Here is a 20,007-nt window from a genome sequence, read left to right as displayed (position 1 = left end):
AAGTAAGAGCAATATTTCCTTAAATATCTCTTTCTCTTTTCTTAAATCCTGGTGGCTCAGTTAGTTTACAACCATATCCGGGACCGCTAAGATCTTTGACTTTAGTTTCAAGTAAGAACTAATAAGTAATTTGTCCTCCAGACTCAAAAGGCGCGCCGCGCAGCATCACCAACTCGAAGGGACGCAAGCGGAGACCCGGCACGAGGACTCTGACCACTATAGTGCGCTCAGACGACCCTGCCTTCCTGCACTTCCTACATAGATGTCTCGAGTAAGTACAACAGTTAAATAATAATAAGAAGAATTCCAGAATATTCTTCTTCCCCAGGAACACTACATGGAATGAATTTCATACAGTAGGTGATAATGAAAGAAATTAGGGATGGTACCTTTGCTTTCATAGGTGCTATGAAAACTTATATTTACCTGGTGTCTTGTTTAGAAGGGGAGAATGAATATTTCTTTTGGTAGTGTACATCTAGCTTAGACTAAATCACACTCAAACAATTAACTCAAACAATTAACCTCTTGTCTATTTCCACACCATAGAAATGTGGTACACTCATCTGCGCTCCATGTAACATCTTCAAAATTTCGGCATTAATAATTAACATGGCAATAAAAGTACCATCCTTCGCAACATTGCAACCACCACGTTATATCACCCTTGCAACATCTTCAAATAATTATAATTACAAGTAATAAAATGTTGTAAATACCGACCGTTGCACGCCATCAATTATCCGTATAAAAACCATGCCACCAGACTGAAGAGGAATAGGTACTTGTAGATTTCCTAAGTATGATTGATTCGAATTAGAAGCAAGTTGAGGAACACGGTAATAGTAGACGGGTAATATTTGATGAAGAATTTGAATGAACAGATCATTCTTATTGACTAGACTAAGCTGAATATAAAAATCATTTCAAACAGATATGTTTGTCTGAAAAAAGCAAATAACACCAATGTACTATAACTGGTAATTTATGTCAAATTAAAAGATCAACATTTCGAAACACATCTATATTCCAGCTATAACAAATCATTATCCGTATAAAAATCTTTCAACCTTTATACTCAAACCTAACAATGATTCAAATCAGTTCCACGACCTACCCAAAATTTCTCGTCTGTCATTACGTATTAAAACTTGACTTGGCGTTAAATAATTTCCCACACCAAACCAAGATCGCACGTCATATTAGTCGTGGCTATGGGAAAGCATTGATGAGACTCTTGCGCAATCGTGCGAATGCCATTCAACGCCCTCTCAATGGGAAGCATCTGCCACGACCGTATTAGATTGTTTGGTAAAAAGTAGCTCTTTATTCTTTTCCATTTCATCTTTAGTTATATTATTTAAGGTTACCAATTCATTTGCTGTTGCTTTATTCGTTCAAATTGAACGGATCATTTATTTTTAGATTGTCAAAATTTGAAACAGTACCTCTTTAATGTCTGAAACTTCCAATGTTGCTTCTTGTTAGTGAACTTTGCAGTCTTGTTTATTAACTTAATCATCAGTCATGTCCAAGTCATTAATCCTTCTAACCACGCACGGTGATTAAGTAATGTCCAAAAAGCAAATTATATACTGCCAAAAACACAACATTGATTGTCATTCCGACCTCTGACCCCATCACTGCTTGAATTCCTAGCGAGCTATGCATTAATAGCATGTCATTATTAAATTCCTTAACTACTTCTATTATAACATCTTTTGTATGTGCTTTATCGTCAGGTGTAAATAAATATCCAAGTTACGGTAATCCATGCAGAATTTTAGTTCTGGCAATGATTCTGTTTCCTGAGGCATCAGTTTCATACGCGGTTTCTAATTTATATAACAAGACATTATCTATGTTTGTAGAAAGTATTGAAAACTCGTTTCTTTTAGTTTGTAGCTGTTTTAGTATTATTATCAGTGAGTTTAGACTTTGATCTGATGTTCAATTTCATTCCTAATATCACTGGCTTCCACTAGCAGTTCCATCCGCATCCCGTGGGAACTACTACGTACACCCGAAAGAACTTATAGTCTTCCTCGATAAACTAGCTATCTAACATAGATGAATCCAGTATTTCTAAACAATATACTGTTCAGCCTTATAAGATTAGTATATAGATATTTAGACGATGTGTTATTTATATTTCCTCAGCTATTTCCCTCTTCCTTTCGTTTGCTATCATGCTTATAAACTGAAGAAAATTCTGTATTATAGTGATGCGAAATTCTCTTTCTTTCACACCCTGATTATATCTCATATCTATAACGCATATAATTGTGTGCATTGTGCAAAGAAAAAGCAAGTGTTGCCATATAAATGTGATTAACTGATGCGTTAAATCTTTTGTGATAACTACAAAGAAAGCAAGGAAACAGTTTTTTTGTTGTGTTTGTATGTTTTGATTATCTAATACTGATCATACAGTGGTTTATAGTGCGGCTATAAAAATAATAGAACTGTCACTCCTCCATATTATATATTATAATTCCAAGCGAAAGTTAAAACAGGATCTACAGAATTTCTTTTAACTAGCTGTTCCATGCGCTACCGACGGAATCTCTTCCCTCATCTCGATAAAAAGTATCCTATGCCCTTTCTTAAAAGTGGCTTCTGTGCACTTTATTTCATGTAAATCAATTCAGTCGTTGTGGCATGAAAGCTTAACAAATATAGAGACACATTTAAATGATTGGTAGGGATAGTTTTCTGAATAAGAGTATCAACTTCAATATACACTTCTCACGGATGCTGTAACTACCCAAGTATCAGCAAACTGCTCCAAATATCCATAGCAGATTTGTCAAGTCCATTATGAAATTCTGACTCCAATGCACCGTAACATATTGACATAACATTCAACGTTCAACGCATTATGAGTATCTAACCATCTGTGAGCGCTTCCAAACACGACTAATTTACCCAAACGCATATGTAAATTTGTTCTCACATTTGCGTAACCAACTTACTGATGCAGTTAAAGAAGAAGAACATGAACTGTAAGACAATGAGCATAAGGTTGAAAATGTAACTGTTGATGTACATGATGAAGTTGGTAAATGTGACAGCAATAAAAACATGACTTTCTCTGCAAGTTCACACCTCTTTGCAGAAGCGTCAAGTGCGAGACGGAAATAGGAAATGCTAAGACGAGGCATTGTGGTTCCCTTGAACGGATCTGCTAACGTTTTTAGAATAATAAGCTTTTTGACACGTTTCGTTTCTCCAAATGGTTAGGGAATGTTTTTCTTTATTGACTTCACTTACGTTTTTGTTGTTTGAGGAAACCTGGTCATTGCTATGGTTTTGTTGGAATGGCTAACTCAATGTGACTCCGGTTTCTTAAGTGTTGGCTTATGTGTATGCAAATCTCGTAAAATTAAGGAAAACAATCGAATCAAAAGAATCGATTATGTAAGCGAAAATTATGAAACGTCGATAGAATAGATTTTTAAATTAAGTAAATCAGGTTTTTTTTTATCAGAAATCTATACCTTTTTTGAGGCTTTCACTAACTGCTGTGCGTCTGCTATTATTTAATTTGCTGCATTCTTCCAAAATTACATCACTTCACTTTCAGTTTCTCAAAGATTTTTCTCTGCAAGGATGATAGCAGGTTTATCAGCATTTTCTCATCTTGTTCACGTTGTTCATAACTTTTGTAGCAGATAACGAGATGATCTGTCTCTTAGCTGTTTGACCTCACAGCATCATCGTCACTCCACGATGCAACGTTTATCATTAAGATCTACCATCTTGAGTTTCTACAAACATGTTAATCTCAGTTTCACAGTAATCACTTTAAATGTTCTCATAACTTAATTAATGTTATGATTCTATTAAAATATTACATAACCGTTAATTACAAAGATATAATTGCTGCCTATATTAAACATAATATCCGTATAATTATTCGCATCATTACTTGCATAACTGTTAATAAAGATTTTCAACACAATTTAAATATTAGAGTTGTATAGAACATAGAAAACAGTAAAAAATCAATTGATATCAATAATAATAATATTGCAAAAGTACCTAAACACTCAATAGAAGTAATAGTTATAATCACTATAGCAATATATCAAGAGCCAGCAATCAAACCAAGTTGCGATATAACAGTTTCGCACAGGTGACCTTTTGCCCGTGAGAGCGGAGAAAGCCGTAGGGCCGACGAATGCCCAGTTACGTCGCCGTGGGTAACACCATGCGTTATGGAATAGATGTTAAAGCTTATGCCCGGTTAGGAACATAAGAAACGATTGGTTTTGCTTTTGACGTCAAAAAACTACTATATACGTGAGCATAACGAATTATTTCTTTTTATAGGAATTTGGGATTAGTAAAAGTGAATGATAGTTGAATAGTAAATGGTGATGGTATTGTAGATAGACCTCCAAAATTAAGTAATTGGATATCAAGGAAAGTGGTGAAGAAACAGATATACACTTAGTCTTGAGAAACACAGGGTTAATGAAGCTAGGCAGATGTATTATAAGGAAGTGAATACTGATTCGATCTAAATGGCTATTCACGTTAAACTCAAAATATACATTTAGTTATTTAATCTCATCATATCAATGTGATTGATGATTCACAAATTATTACACACAGAACAGAAAATTACCATAATTAGCCTTGCCAGTTCAAGACCATATTGTCGATCATACAAACCGGCTTGTTCGAAATCCGTGTAATATAGGCGAGGGTGAAAGTGCATCTCCGCGTATGCACCGGCCTCACTTTCAACTGAGAGCAGAGGAGATGCAACTGTGCATTATAAGTTGACCTCTATTGTATGGAGATGCCTGTGAAGGCCAAAGTCACAACTTGTGATGATACTTGGTTTGAGGAAATGTTAGGAATATTACGAGACTGTATTGAAGTGCTAGATCTATCGTACCTACTTCTAGGTATGTAGTCGAATTTCGAAATAATGAAGCTAAGCATATGCATAAAAGAGTATAGAGACAACGTAAGTCAAATTAAGTCGCCCAATTTTACTCTAAATGGGTTAAAATTAACAGAATATTTGTAAAATAGTTCGTACATTCTCGCTCTCTTTAATTTCCTAAAACTTCTCCAATAAACGAAAATTTTGTAGACTTCTTCTTCTTCTTGTCCTATAGGTACAGTTCGTTGAGCCTAACTTTTTAGAAACTCATACCACAAATAGCTCTATTAGAAAAAATGAAACTTGTAATACTCTACCCAAGTAACGTTGCCACCTAAGATAAACTGGACACCACGCTCTCTGTAGACGGTTATCGATTTCGCACAGATTACAAATACGCAAGCAATGAGAACTGAAAGTGGAGCAACGAACTCTCAACGAGAATGTACTACAAATAATATATTATGTTGTTTGCATTGGAGGTCCCTTTCCCTCGCTGAAGGTATAACATTCCATTACTGATTCACATTTGAGGAGGACAGTGAAACTAAGAAACCCATGGCTTACTCATAGTGTGATAACAATCAGGATCCATTAAATTACAACATTGGGATCTCCTAAAGCGACGTCTTGCGATGTTACTTAACATTTATAAGAGATCTATTCAACCGTGCAAACTTCGCACAATCATCATCCATTCCATATCCCAATTTTAATTTGTGGTCTACCAAGCATGTTTTCTCCTTCCACACTTCTCTACCTGAAGTCATCTCACAATTAATATTCTTTCCAGCCTTATCGTCATTCACACTTTTACTTATCAGGATATTACTACTATCTCCTAAGTCCCCATTTTTTTCCATCTAGAGCCACATCAACCATACACTATCTTCGAAATTAAACTCTCCACAAAACCTTCCTACGTCATCAGCTTCGCCATTAAAAAAGTAAAAAGATTCACATAAACGCGCTCGTCACGTCGCTCTCGGGTCGGCGACAGATGATCGCTGTTACGTCACCGCCCGCGCCGGTAACCTTTCACTGCGTGCTCGATGCGTATGCGCAGACCGACTTGCGGTTATAAAGAATGTTGACTGTACAAGTAAATGTGGTGGATTTTTGTCAGTGGAGATTTGTAAAATTTTGTATTAATGACTTAAGGAAGGCGTTTTACTGTCTATTAATCGTCTCGAACTTTTAGGCTTACAATATTAGTTATTGTGTTTGTATTAAAACATGTTTATGTACAATAACGGATTATAATATAAAGATAGTGAAAAATGCGTTCAGTAGATTTAAGGTGAAGATCAGATTTATAGATGCGGTAGAGGTTAGTTTCATAAACTGTCTTGTAGAAAAGAAAAGCAGTATATTTTATACCAATTTCCCTTTAAAACAAGTAAATTATTTAAATAACGTATTCATGAAGATAGGAGACACATAAAATCTAGTAAAGGATCCGGGTGGCTTCTACCAATATAATCAAAGTCCGGTAATTAGCAGGAAATAGGTACTAACAGGTCGTTAAACCTTTAAGTAATCAGACGTGCATGGTGTATGTAAGTTGGGGTCTAATCTAATCATGTAACATCATGGTAATCAGAATCGGTTTCACTTGATTTTACGTTTTCTCTGTGACTCAAACGTTTTACGATTCTGAACCCATGTTGTGTCATCTGGTTGTCTATTCATTGCATTCAAGTGTATATCCTACTGGTTTTAACATTGCTAGTAATAGGAACCTATGTCGGAAGTCTGTAGAAGGCTTTTTACTGGACTGCAACATCTCGAAAGTCGAAATGTCGTCCAAGTTAAAAACTGTTACGAAGCGATCGAAACAATATGTGCAGACAAAGCATGGACACAATTTTTTATTATGGTTTAATTCCGTTAGGTAAAAAAATTTATGATTAAACGGAACTATTGTGATTTTCGATTTTTTTACGGCATTTCCTAACAAAGCCACATTTAGAGAGAAAAAAATCCAAGAAATTAAATTATTTTAATATGCACGAACGTGACATACATATTACTGCACAACTACAAATAAAATCACAAAACGGGGCAACGACTTTATAATTGAACAAACAGAACAAAAGTGTGATTGTTACAAAAACGCCGCTGATCAAATTATATCGATCATTATTTATTACGTGTGCAAGAACCAAGGAGAACAAAATTACTACCGAGATGTCATAACGCAAAAATTCCTAAGAAAGTAGCGCGCAAAAATGCAGGTGTTCGGGGGACGAGGAACGTTACGAGCTCCACCCTTCTATGCACCTTCTATGGAACACGTCCATTATTTTGACAGTAAAATCACCGATCAATCAAGACAAATCTTCGACACTTTGGTTTTGTTTTGACGAAGGAATCCGAACGCCTCGTTCTTGTAACTGATCACGCCTACAGTAAGTAACTTGACCTACAAGAAGGCGCCTGACCTACCTTCCTTATGGCATCTCCACTATCTTTCCCTCCTCCATGGCAAGAACCAAGAACCAGCATAGTTGAAACCACCAGTAACCAAGTTACATCATTGACGCGGCTATGCGTACCGGAGTTACAAGCAATCAACTCTTTGAGTCAAATTGATCGTTCTAGAGGAAAGATAGTAAAAAACTATGATTATCAATTTGATATGCTGATAATGTTAATAATAGTTGATTTACAAGTTATGTTACACTAGCTGGTGCCCGCGACTTCGTCTGCGCAGGTTTAGTATTTCGAACAATATGTTTACAAATTGTAGCCTATGTGTTATTCTGATGTATAAGCTATATTATTGTAAAGTTTCATTAAAATCCATTCAGTAGTTTTTGCGTGAAAGAGTAACAAACATCCATACATCCATACATACAAACTTTCGCGTTTATAATATTAGTAGGATATAGAATTGCGTTTGCTTTCAATATTGTGGATTTATTAAATCAAAATAAGAGGTGTCTTTGTTATTATTTATTTGACAAAGCCCTGTTTTATTTAGTGTGGGTTGCACCATTTAATTAAAACGATAACCAAACCATAACCAGCCGTTAATCTTGCAGTAAGACGACTAATACCATTAATGTTGGCTCAAAATATATTTAGCAATAGGTGTCAAATAGTCATAAAACAAATTGTAGCTGTACGCTCTGAAATGAATCGTAAAATACCTAACAACTTAGGATCATGACCTGCAATAATTCGTCTCACTTGCGTATGCGCAAGTCAGCCTATTGGGCTACTAGACTGTGTTAGTATGAAGTAGTCTCGCGTTCGAATCCCAGGCTATTGACCCATTAGAAAGGGATCAAGAAATTGCTGCAACAGCATAATATAACTTATGGAGAACAAAATGACTAGCGGAGGTGCCATAACGGAAAATCGCCTGAGAAAGTAGCGCGCCAAAATGCGGGTGAGCGGAAGACAAGGAACGTTACTGTTTTCGCCCTTATGCGCCTTCTTTAAACCCGACCATTTATTGTAATACCAAAAACAGTTGACAAACGTCTTAAAGAACCCGAACGCCTCGTTAGTCCACTCGTAACATACCGTTTTGGTCACGAATTTGACCTAGAAGAAGGCGCTTGACCTACCTGCATTATGGGATCTCCGCTCATTTTTCCTTACTCTGTGATATACTATGTATATAACTCAATCGTTGAGCCGCTCTAAATGTCCTAAACTAAGAACTGGTTTTGGAGTTTTGAAATCGATTTTGAGAACTAAATTAGATCTGAGTGATAGTTGGTTTTGGTGTTACGGAAGTGTTATAATATTAACTTGTTTAGTTCTTTTTGTAGTTGCTGTAATTTTAGCTTCTACATTCAAGCATATATAGTTTTAGTACATATTTAACTATTTAAGTTGTCAGAAAACTCTGCCGAGACCTAACTAAAAGTAGGTGCCTATTTTCCTCCAATTTCTCTGGGATTCTTCAAAAAACAATTTGCTCAAAAAAGTTAATATACCTGATCCTTCCAAACTCTTATTTATAGGCATATTATAAGCACACGTTTGACCGCCTATCACAACTTCTTAGCATAGTAAGTGATGATATGGTCTAAGGATTTCGCCTACCTAAGATATTTCCTAATCAAAATGACATAAGTGCAACATGACACCATGTAAGGCTATACCAGACCAGGCTAGACTGGGCTGATGCTATTAAAGTAGTCTGTATGACATAACGAGCTCCACAGTGCGTGCCATCCTGATGTTCGCTCGCATACCAATCCGCATTCTTGGACGATTACACGATACTTTTGAAATTAATCTGGGCTTACATAAAGATGTAAAGTTAGTAATTGTATATGAAAGTGCCATCTTTGGAAACACTAGTTTTGCTTTAGTTTAGCTTTATTTCGTATTTACAGTTCTCTCAAATACATATAACTGCTTCTGACGAGGAATTGTAATCACGACTGCTTTCAATTGAGTGTTCGGGGACGACAACTTATCGTTTTAGACACTAGCGTCATATACCGCCACCTACCGATTCCTAAGTTCAGCTAAACTGGATTTTGCTAGCGCCTTCATACAAGACCTGAGGAAATTTCGTCCCTTCCCCGGATAAAAAATCCCTCTCCATCATCGGTTCAGTTCGTAGCCTGAGCGTAAAAGTTTACCATTCAGTAGAAAGAATTTAGATCAAAAAGGTATAAAGTTGACGTCTGTATAGTTATCGGCACGAATCTTGAGCTCTGATCTTCACGTGCACAGAAGTAATTTATTGGGTCCCTTTTGTGGGATGAAGTGAGGCGCGGGGGCGGGGTAAAGCGGTGATTGGCCCGTAGTGCATCGCGTCATAGAAGTCATTCGGGATTGGTTCTTTGCTAATAAATCACTTCTGCGCAGATGTAATTCAGATATCATGATTCGTGCCGATATCTATACCTACGACCAAGAGATGGCACTCGACATCTCTTTCTTAGCAGTCGTGCTTACAACCAAAACCAAAGCTAAACCCACAATTGATGATAGCCAAACGTCTGTTACTACAGCATTTACGCAATATAAAATATTCCTAAGACATGCGATGAGCTGATGAACTACAAAATTGGTAGTAGGGTCGTTTTCAAAATAATTGTAAATAACGGCTATGAAACAGATAGGAAAGCTATATTATTATAACAGAAAAGCAACAGAGATGAATTATTAGGTTTAGTATACAACGACATAATTTTAAAAGAAAATAGGTAGGTAGTAGTATTCGAATCGTTCTCTATAATTTCGCTGTCGTTTAGCTGGTGTTAGTAGCATATTGCCTGTGAAGAAAAAAAACCTTAATACGTAAATATTAAATATTTTACAACAAACCCCACAGTAATTCTTATACCCAACCTAAAGCCGTCCCTAGTAAGTACGTAGCTAAGTAGGTAAAATTATTTTTCTCAACTATCCCAAACTTATCCCACTATAATACATGATGTTACCTGCAAAAATCGATTGTAAAAATCTATAACGATAGAATACATGTTCAAGTTTTAAATTTTATTTGTGGATTGATTTTTATTTAATATGTCCATGTCGACTTTTCGTAAAGATACTTTTACAAAGTTATAAAATAAAAAGAAAAGTGGTAGGTTTGATTAAATACGTTTTTATCTCGGTACGTACACTGTGAACAAACCTTAACCGTTCATGTCTGTTACGTCACAGAAAAAAGTAATCGATATGATAACCGATATGAATAAACTGCTTGTGTCTAATCTAAAAAAATCTCTTTTTCAATGCTAATTCTTACTTTATACGAAACTTGTATAGTACAGTGATAGTATCAATATACATTTATTCTAAACTGAGTTATAAAACAGCAAAAGTACTTACCGATACTTTAAAAGTCTCACAGTAATAAGTAACTTTTAACTGTCGAATAATCACTGCACCACAATATTTCGTGCTTGTTGCGCTTAACAAAATTACCGAACATTTTTGATTCGTCGATTCTTTTGACAGTTCAGGTGCTAATGTTTTAGGTAAAATAATTTTGATAACTACTACAAAAAGATTAAAATTACTAACGTAACAGACAGGAATAACAGAAATGAAGTGAAATCAAGACATGCTTTAATTAATTATTCCTGAATTCTGCGTGTTATATTTCATGATAATTTTAGCAAATTCCTTCAGGTTCCACAATGCTCTGCTAAGAAATAAATTATTTGTCAGTTAAAACACTAATATTGAATAATAAAATGTTTTTTAAATGTCGCGCCAAGAATGTGGACACGCATTGCTTATATGAAAACAAATGTTCTACGTTGTAGTTTTTTTTTAAAATTAATCATTCATTGAGGATTATGGAGCGTTATTTTTGTTTTTCATAATGCTGAAATAAATGTTTATTCTGTTTTTAAGAGTAATTGGCCAGTAGCTATTTTTTAAAAAAGAATAACTCTGTTGGACGTTTTAATATACAATTTTTTTGAATATGACCCAGTAAGTATTCGCGGCGTGCGGTCACGCACTTTGTATTGCGACATCACACTCGTAGATTTGTAGGAAGTTTGTAATGCATCTTATGATTAGAATGGATTATTGCTGCGTGGCTTGTAGTTGAAACTGTTAATACAATTCAACAAAAAGTATTAGATCGGAATTCTTCCTCAGACGGATTTGAGAAAATCCTGACACTAGGACTTGGTGGGTGACTAAGCCTGCATATATCACTTGATAAAAACGAGGAGCTTTTTGGCGTCTGGTATATAATAGGTAATAAATAATATAGGTTAAAAAAATAACTTTGTTAATTTAACATTTTTTTTTGTAGCTAACTCGGTACAGCAATTGTCCTTCCTTTATGGAAAATTGGTGATTTTGAATCCTGTGTTACAGCTCCCTTTTATTTCTCCCACTGTCATTTGAATCACCCATCACCTAATAATCTCTAGAATTCGAGTATCGTTTTTAATTAGTGTTCATTTTTAAGCCCTATATTTAGACCTCTGCACCATATTTCTCAGTTTCGAATACTTGACAAAATATCGTAGGTACCAATAAGGTACTTTAGTTGAATTATTAATGGTCAGCCAGTCTGGGCCTGGCCGGTTCAAAAGTGACAGTTGTCGCCTTGATCCAAATATACTGAAGTACTTGACGCCTGCTGGCCAGGACATAGGACTAGGAAATGCACAGAAAGGACTACAATATTATAGTACCCATTGATTAAAAAAATATATTAAATAATATAAGTGTGTTGACTTGAAAACTTGCTTATTTCTATGATGCTAATTTGTTAGAACGCCATACTCTTTTTTGCAAAATTTTTGAAGACCTACCGACTTGTAAATATCCCCTTCTATGTCTTCAATGGCGGACCACAAAATACCGTACCCATAGAAAAATCTTTATCGCGTCCTTTCTATATTTTCCATCTTTACGAAGGATACATAAAACCATATAAGGTGTTCACATATAATAACCACAGCTATTAACTCTGAGACTAAAATTATACCAGCTGGCAGCTGTTGCTATACAAAAAACGAGCCTATTTGAAAATGTATTACATTAGCAACGGGACAGGTTTCCGCTCAAACCTGAAGAGTTTTGCAATAGGAAGTGTTCCGAGGTTTTTGCTAGAAGTGTACACCATTGAGCAATACTTAAGGACCATTTATGGATAAGATGCAACATTTTTCTTAGAATTTTCGCGGATTGGTATTACGTGATTTCGTGTAATAGATATTAAAAGGTTTGCCCTAATTTGTGGAGTTGTCGTGATGTAATATGAAGGTGGTTTTAACTTATTGAGTTTTCTTACTTATTGCAAAATCTTGTTACTTATATGTATGTATACAGTATTTCACTTCAATAGAGAAATTAATGCATTTTCACAAACAGAGGAAAGCAGACATCATATTTTCACTAAAAGGCACTTAATTGGAAATATAAGAAAGATCTGATGAAATTTTTGTTAAAACAATCTTCTCATCATGACAAAGCAAAATAGAAACAATTCTCAATAAAAATAGTGATGAGGACTTTAATACATCAGTACTTGAAAGTCCATTTTAACACTGCGATTCTTTCCAGGTGGGACCCAAAACGGCGAATCACCCCAACGGAGGCCTCGCGCCACGAGTTCGTCACGGGCTGCGCGCTCGGCACGGCCCCTGCTGGGGTACTCGCGTTACCCCGGCTCGCGCCACCTCGCCCCACAAGGGGGGCTCTCCTGCACTCGCAGTCGGCGGGCGACGTGGCTGCCATGCTGGGCCGCGCGTGACCTCGCGACTCCTGAGCGAGGGGGGGCTCCGCGTGCCTGCCTTAGTCGGCTGCTTTGTTTCCGTAGTTACAACGAGTAGGACTCCTGTGCGGCCTCGGTAGGTGAATAGGTCATTGTTTTTAGGGTTACGGTTGGCACATTTTTATTGTAATTATTTTCATTATCATCTAAGGGTGTATCTTCTAATTAAGTTGGGAGGGCAGTTAGTGAAATCTGTCGCGGTATTTTCACCATCTTTCAACCAGGTTATTATTGAAAGGAGATAGGGGTGCTCTTCGCTTATCAATGTTTGCCCCAGTAACCCTAAACAAACGAGCAGTTCTCGAATTGAATCGAATTGTTACAAGTGGCCAATAAAACCTAATTTATTTGGCAACTTTTAAAGTGATATCAATGCTGTCTAGATCACAGTTGCTTTGAAGTAATCACGTAAATATAACTCAATACCCAAATTAAATTGACAAAGAGGCTTATTAGCTTCGTAGAGTAGAATTTTGCAATATTATTTTGGAAACTGACACCCACAGAGCATAACAAGTGGTCATTTGACCTATCACCTGCAAATGCATTCATAAGACTTTTACAGAATGTTATTTCAGTGTGACCTTGACTCGTCAATGTGTAGTGTTTTGTAAAGCAACGATGTGAATGAGTGTAATTCTCTCATTCTTGCAGTATCATGTTCTTTTACAATTGTTTGATGTGGTTTCTGTTAATTGATTGCATCTATAATATTTTTGTAAATATTTTCATCTGTAGAAATATGGAATTTATAGTTTGAAGAAAATTACCATTGGTAATTGTTGTTACCACTTTTGTTAAATTCGTTTACAATATAGAAGTGCTTTTGCAAAATACTCAACGTTTAATAATGGCGATTTCTTATAATGGGCTCGTAAATATACCTAGCAACACCAGTAAGATTCATTTTAACATGAATTATTACTAACCAATCATTTCTTGCCCCACATACCACATCTTCCACATTTGACCGTCACTTATTAACCTTTCTTCAAGTCAATAGATGCACCTACTCGGCTCTCTCTAACTTCTGTTACGTAAGCCCCATTACCTATTGAAACAGTACGACCTACTGAGATGAGCCTAGCCTAATGGGTCATAAGGCCATAGCATATAATTTTATGATCATTATGATGCTTCGAGTTACTAAAGAGATCTATTGCAATATGCCTACTTGAGTTTTTGGCAACGTTGTCTGTCTATGGGATTTTAAAATGGTGATTAGTGTTCGCTTTTCTTGGCAACTGTTTTTCAACTGGTTTATTATACCTATTCAAATGAGTTATATCATGATGATTGAAGAGTTATAATGATCGGCCATATCGATTCTATTTCAAATTTTTTTATAGTATTATGGTTGGTTAAGTAGCTGTCATTCAACTACGATATTAGTATTGTTAAAGTGCCAAAGATCATTGCAAAAGTCGACATTCTTCCATAGAAATAATTTCTTGTAAATATTATCATTTCATAGAACAATACCTTCGAGGTCCACAAGAGGAGTATAAATAGCAAAATGTACGTTATATCTAATAAATATCATATCGTCGAATATCATTCTAACTTTCAATGTTTTGTGGAATATGTAGACATTCCAGAATGTTCCATTTTGTGTACCGAATTCCGTTAAAGTCCTGAGTGCTGATTCCGAGTTTTGCAAGTTAACGCTCTTGATCCGTAATTATATTGCATTACGTATTATATTGCATGAAAATTGGTAAAATATGGCGGATCTTTCTACCCTTATGTAACAACATCATTTGCAAAACAACCCGTATTTGCTAAAATAAATATCTTTTATCTTATCTTTATCTTTATAACACGGCTAAAATAAAGAGTCGTATGCATCATCACATGATTTGAATATTTTGTCGGTTAATAACGTTTGCTATTTCTTAAGTTAGCCCGTTTATAATACGACCAAGAGCCGATGACAGCATTATTAAATGAACAACAACTAAAATAAATGCTGCGTAATTAATGTGTGATAATTTACGTATCGAGAAAGTTAACTTGTAAAACTCACACTAGGCTCTCTGTTGTCCATAGTCGACTGATACAAAGTACAAGTTGGTATACGTTTTCATATCACGGATGGAAATATGCTACAAAGTATAAAGTACATTTAGAAATTATAATTCTGTACACGAAATGACTGCGTTTACAGAATTGTAGGCGTAATGGTAAATGGAATTAGAGGCTATATTTGCGAATCAAAGTTGAAGACCAAAGCTACTTGGGCCTTCTCTGTGGCAACAAATGGTGCACGACAGATATATCAATGAAGAAAGGTATTTGTGAAGTGGTAATTCCATTTAATATTATTGCAACGAGTTGGAAAGTGTTTAAAATTAAAAATAAATACAATAATTTGATTCTATGATACACGTCTGATCGTATTATTATGAAAAACAATAAATTTACGCTTCCAACTGTAAAGATAGAATAAAAACGCGCTACAAATAATTAGAATTATGTTTCAAAGCTACAAAAAACAAATATTGATCAACAAGTTTTGCGTTTTTACAAATATATTCTAATTTGCAATATATTCAGTTCATTTCAGAACTAGCCGAAGCTTTATTTCGGAGAAGTCAAAACGCAAAATATCTTTTTTGAAATAAAGCATGTTTCATGAAGTTCTGGAGTCAACTACGCTCATAATAGTACGATCAGACGACTTTAGTCAAATAGTTAATTGTCTAGGATAATAGTCAAAATCGGGTACTTAGCCATTAATGTTCTAGTAAATGTGATGTTGTAGATTTTTGTAAATTCAATATTACACTAGGTAAGATTTCTAAGCTTTAAATAACCAAAGTGTTGATAGTCAAATAGTCATTATTATTTTAATTATCAAGTAGTTGACTATTCATCTTTTAGTAATCATTTAGTTTTTAGTTTTGCTGCGATGTTTAAAATTAGAATTATTTATTGTTTAAACAAAAATGTGATATTGTCGAGTTAAGTAAAACTTTGAATAGTTATTTTGATTTTAAGTTAGTTTGGCTGAGTTTAAAATATAATTCAATACTTGTTTTTCTTCAGTTTTAGCTTGATAAAAAGCAAGAATAAAATAATATGTGACAAGGTCATATTCGATTCTTTGTTTTTAATATTTCATTGAAATAGATCATTTTTATCAATTGATAGATATTAATTATTTCTCAATCGATAAGCTAGCCTTCACCTATTTATCTAGAACAAAAGCTTAACTCGTTTATATAATATACGAATTATTCCTTGTTTTTATGCTTGTTCAGAATTCTATGGAACAATGATCAGAATTTTGAACAAATGTAAAGTAGGGATAATTGCGCCTAACTTTATTTACCGGCACGTGATACTTATATACTTATCTATATAATATTATAGTAGGATTTCTAGTCGTCAAACTGTGTTTATTTTCATAGAATAATGAACGGACCAATGCTTTCGGTTCTGTAGCTTTTTCAGAAACTAAATTCTATGTACCTACTTAGATATTTACCTCCTAGTTTTTTTTATATAGCACTCGAACATCGGATCATTTGTTTTTTTTTTTTTTACAATTGATATTTTAAGCATATTTTTTTTCCTGTTTTCTGAATACGTAAAATATTGTGTTGATTTCCACCTCAATTTCTATATTGTTTTTAAAACAAAAACCATAAAACCAGTATGACATAAAAATAATTAGTTTGTCGATATATTTTTAAGTGTGTGACTTTTTATTAGTTTCTTACATTGTGAATAATTATTTCTATCAAATACATATATAAGTTAAGTATTTTATTTTTGCATTAAAGTTTAGTGAATAAGATAAATGTTAAAGTTGTTCTTTCTAGTTAAAGTTAGTAAGAATTTGTTACTCCTAGGAAATGGTCTAAGATTGTGTATATACTCTTATCACGTTAGTTTTAGGATTAGGCCAAGCCAAACTGTGAATTGACTTAAGTATTCGTAAACTATATAGATATATGGTGGGGTCAGACGGTCATTCGCTAGATCGAACACACGGAAAGATTTTTACTTTTATTTTTGTTTTCATGCATTTTCAACTATAGATAGAAAATGCAAAAAAAATATAATAAATAAACATTTTCTGTATGAAGTGTCCACTGGCAAGATGTTGAAGTAACCTCACGTGTCTGGACACAACTAAATGGTTTGATACTCCCGCTTATACCTTGCCATTTTATCTACGCCACTTTAAAAGCCTTGTATTTTCACACTAATTACTTTCAATAAAATCCTTCTTCCATTTCTAACAAATACATTGGGTAAAATTCATTTTAAAAAACTTAATGTTCGTCGCATGACCCCTGAGCCCGCCATGCCAGTGTTAGCGGAACAATGTGTGTGTGACAGGTTAGAACTAGCGGGGTAAACCCATGTATATGTACCAACTATATGTACGATATGTTATGTATTCGTCAGACATTTTCGTTATAATTCAATCGTCATGATTAAAGTTCTTCCAAGCAGTTTTGTTGTCTTATTTGTGTGCCTACAATTAGCAACCGCGGTTTCACACGCGTCTTGAGGAACTCTCGGGAAAGTATATAAGTACTTATATGACATTAATATGAGTATTATTTTGATAAAAATACTCAGTAGTTTTGAAAACATTATAGGTACTGGTTGAAGGTGTGATTTTTGGCTGACAATTTATTATGTTTACTGAATTTAAGATTGGCGGCAATCGTGACACCTAAATATTTTATATGATCACTTTTTGTAGCGTAAGTAAAATAATGGTATGGTTAACTAATGAATACAAGTAAAGATATAAGCCCTGACCACAGCAACATCGTCACCATTTAATACCCATTATAATAGTAACAGACGCTACACGGCTGACATTTTCAGACTTGCCAAACTATTTCCAAACTAGATCTATTTCTCACATTAACAGGGCAAGCGGGTCGAGGATTCTGAAAGCAAACGGGTCCAGTCCCGTTTAGATTGTCCAGTAGTTAGTAACTTGCGACACTATTGGTGAAAGGCAGCTAATCCCGTAAGCTTCGGAGGTAGCCGAGTGGAACTGATAGTTGTGTAGGAAAATGCAGAAGTGTTAACAAATGTAGTGGAAAAGTAGGACAGACATGCATGGTATCGAAAATCGATGTTACTTATTTTTCAATGGTTTGAATAGCTTACTGATAAATATGTACCTTCGGTGACTTCTGGTTCCTTGTAAATAGAACCTAAGTCTGGTTATCATTTGGAGGCGCCTTGTATTTGACACATATTAAAACTCCAACAGGCTCCAGTGTTAAGTGATTATACTTGCAATGATCAGTCGATAATAAGAAGAAGTTAAAATAGAAGGGACATTAAGAATTATTTAAATTCATCTATTTTGCTGGTAGCTTTCAAATTTCGCAACCCCCGTGAGATTTCTGGACACCCAAGTGCCCAATGATGCCTTAAGTTATTCGCATTTCTTTCTTCTAACAGAGTGGACCTTTTCCTGCTCACTTTACACCGCATTTGATGTCAATTTGTAACATATCGGTCGCGGTTACGTGGCGTAGCGTAAGCTAACGTAATGCGGGCGACACAAAGCCGTGTCATTACATCGCAATGAGCTTGTTAATTGTCGATTACCTCGTCTTTGTTATAGTTGAGAAAGAAGAGTAGAGCATTTAGTTAACTTTTATTACCTTTGGAAGAAACTGGACCTCTGAAACCTTACTATATATCTTCATTGTCCACCTGTCTGTCCGTCAAGACTCTTTTTTTAAGAACAGGCAGGGGTAAAAAGTTAAAATTGTTAGTAAATAAAGAATGTAATAAAAAGAAGTATGTAGTTGCCTAACGTCTATTTGCTTCGTCTTGAAATATATTTCTCACTACACTCTAGGTATCAAGAAACAGTTTACACTGGTGAGATGAATTTTTGATTTTAATCATAAAATTAGGCAAGTAAAAACCATGGCAACAACCTGCTACATATAAATATGAAACTACCTATAATAAAGCTATTTACTACGAACACTTTTGTAGGGTAAAGGCGGGATAGATGCCCCACTTTTTGAAATATGCTTATAATTTAATAAATATTGGTTCTACATTAATAACACCTATGAATGTAACTAGTTTAATCCTTTATGTTTATTTGTGATTTGTCTTTTTGGACCTATATACTACACGTTTTGCAGATTTTAGCTTTTTGTAGACCTCCATTTTTGGGGATAGATGCCTACCCCTATGGATAGTTGCCCCACCTTGAAAATACTAGCGAGGATAGATGCCTACGGTGCGGGATAGATGCCCTTCATACTGTTGAAGTATATTATATTAATAATATTTATATATTTTTTGACTTTAATTTATTTGTTTGCAGTTTTTTTAATCTTTTTAAATTCATTATCAGATTAATTAAAATGAACACAATAAAATTCTAAAAGTATTTGTTCAACAAAAATAATGTATTTTATATTTTAAACCCTTATTATAAAATATTAATTATTTAGTTTCAACATGCAAAATCATAAAAATCTTTCTTTCTTAAAAACTAAAATAACACAATATACTTAACCGGACAGTGCTTTAAGTTTTCTACATCTCGAGCAAAAATTTATGAAAAGTGTACAGGTTTCATGTAACCAAAACTGACGCATTACACATTGAATCCAGTCGGATTTAGACTTTGTTTGTTCATAGTTTTCAAAGCATTCTATGCAGTTATTTTTATTTGTATCTTTGGGCTCATCCTGTCCATCTCTTTTAGTCTTCTTCACCGGCAAACCTTTAGTTTTCTAATCCTTAACTTTGTTTTTAGGTGAATTGTCTTCATCTTCAATGTTTGAACTGTAAATCATTCGTAATCAATTAAAAGTGTAAATACCTATACATAAACACATGAAAAATACAAAAAAATATTTATTCAAAG

The 20,007-nt window shown here is 34.7% G+C and overlaps 1 protein-coding gene across 2 annotated transcripts in view; it reads left to right on the top strand.

Moving 5' to 3' along the window:
• Window positions 1-13,297, top strand: part of LOC110379691 (dual specificity tyrosine-phosphorylation-regulated kinase 2) — a 70,872-nt gene extending 57,575 nt beyond the window's left edge. The window contains exons 8-9 of one of the 2 annotated variants that reach the window (XM_064035240.1): window positions 142-271; window positions 12,917-13,297. In XM_064035240.1, the coding sequence (XP_063891310.1) occupies window positions 142-271; window positions 12,917-13,106 (320 nt within the window). In that variant the 3' untranslated portion in view covers window positions 13,107-13,297. The remainder of the gene's footprint in view (window positions 1-141; window positions 272-12,916) is intronic. The other variant, XM_064035239.1, reaches the window with a different exon arrangement.
• Window positions 13,298-20,007: the final 6,710 nt, after the last annotated feature.

This window comes from Helicoverpa armigera, chromosome 6, assembly GCF_030705265.1.
Source record: "Helicoverpa armigera isolate CAAS_96S chromosome 6, ASM3070526v1, whole genome shotgun sequence".
Taxonomy (NCBI): Eukaryota; Metazoa; Arthropoda; class Insecta; order Lepidoptera; family Noctuidae; genus Helicoverpa; species Helicoverpa armigera.
The sequence above is the reverse complement of the archived record's forward strand: the minus strand, read 5'-3'. Positions and strand labels throughout refer to the sequence as shown.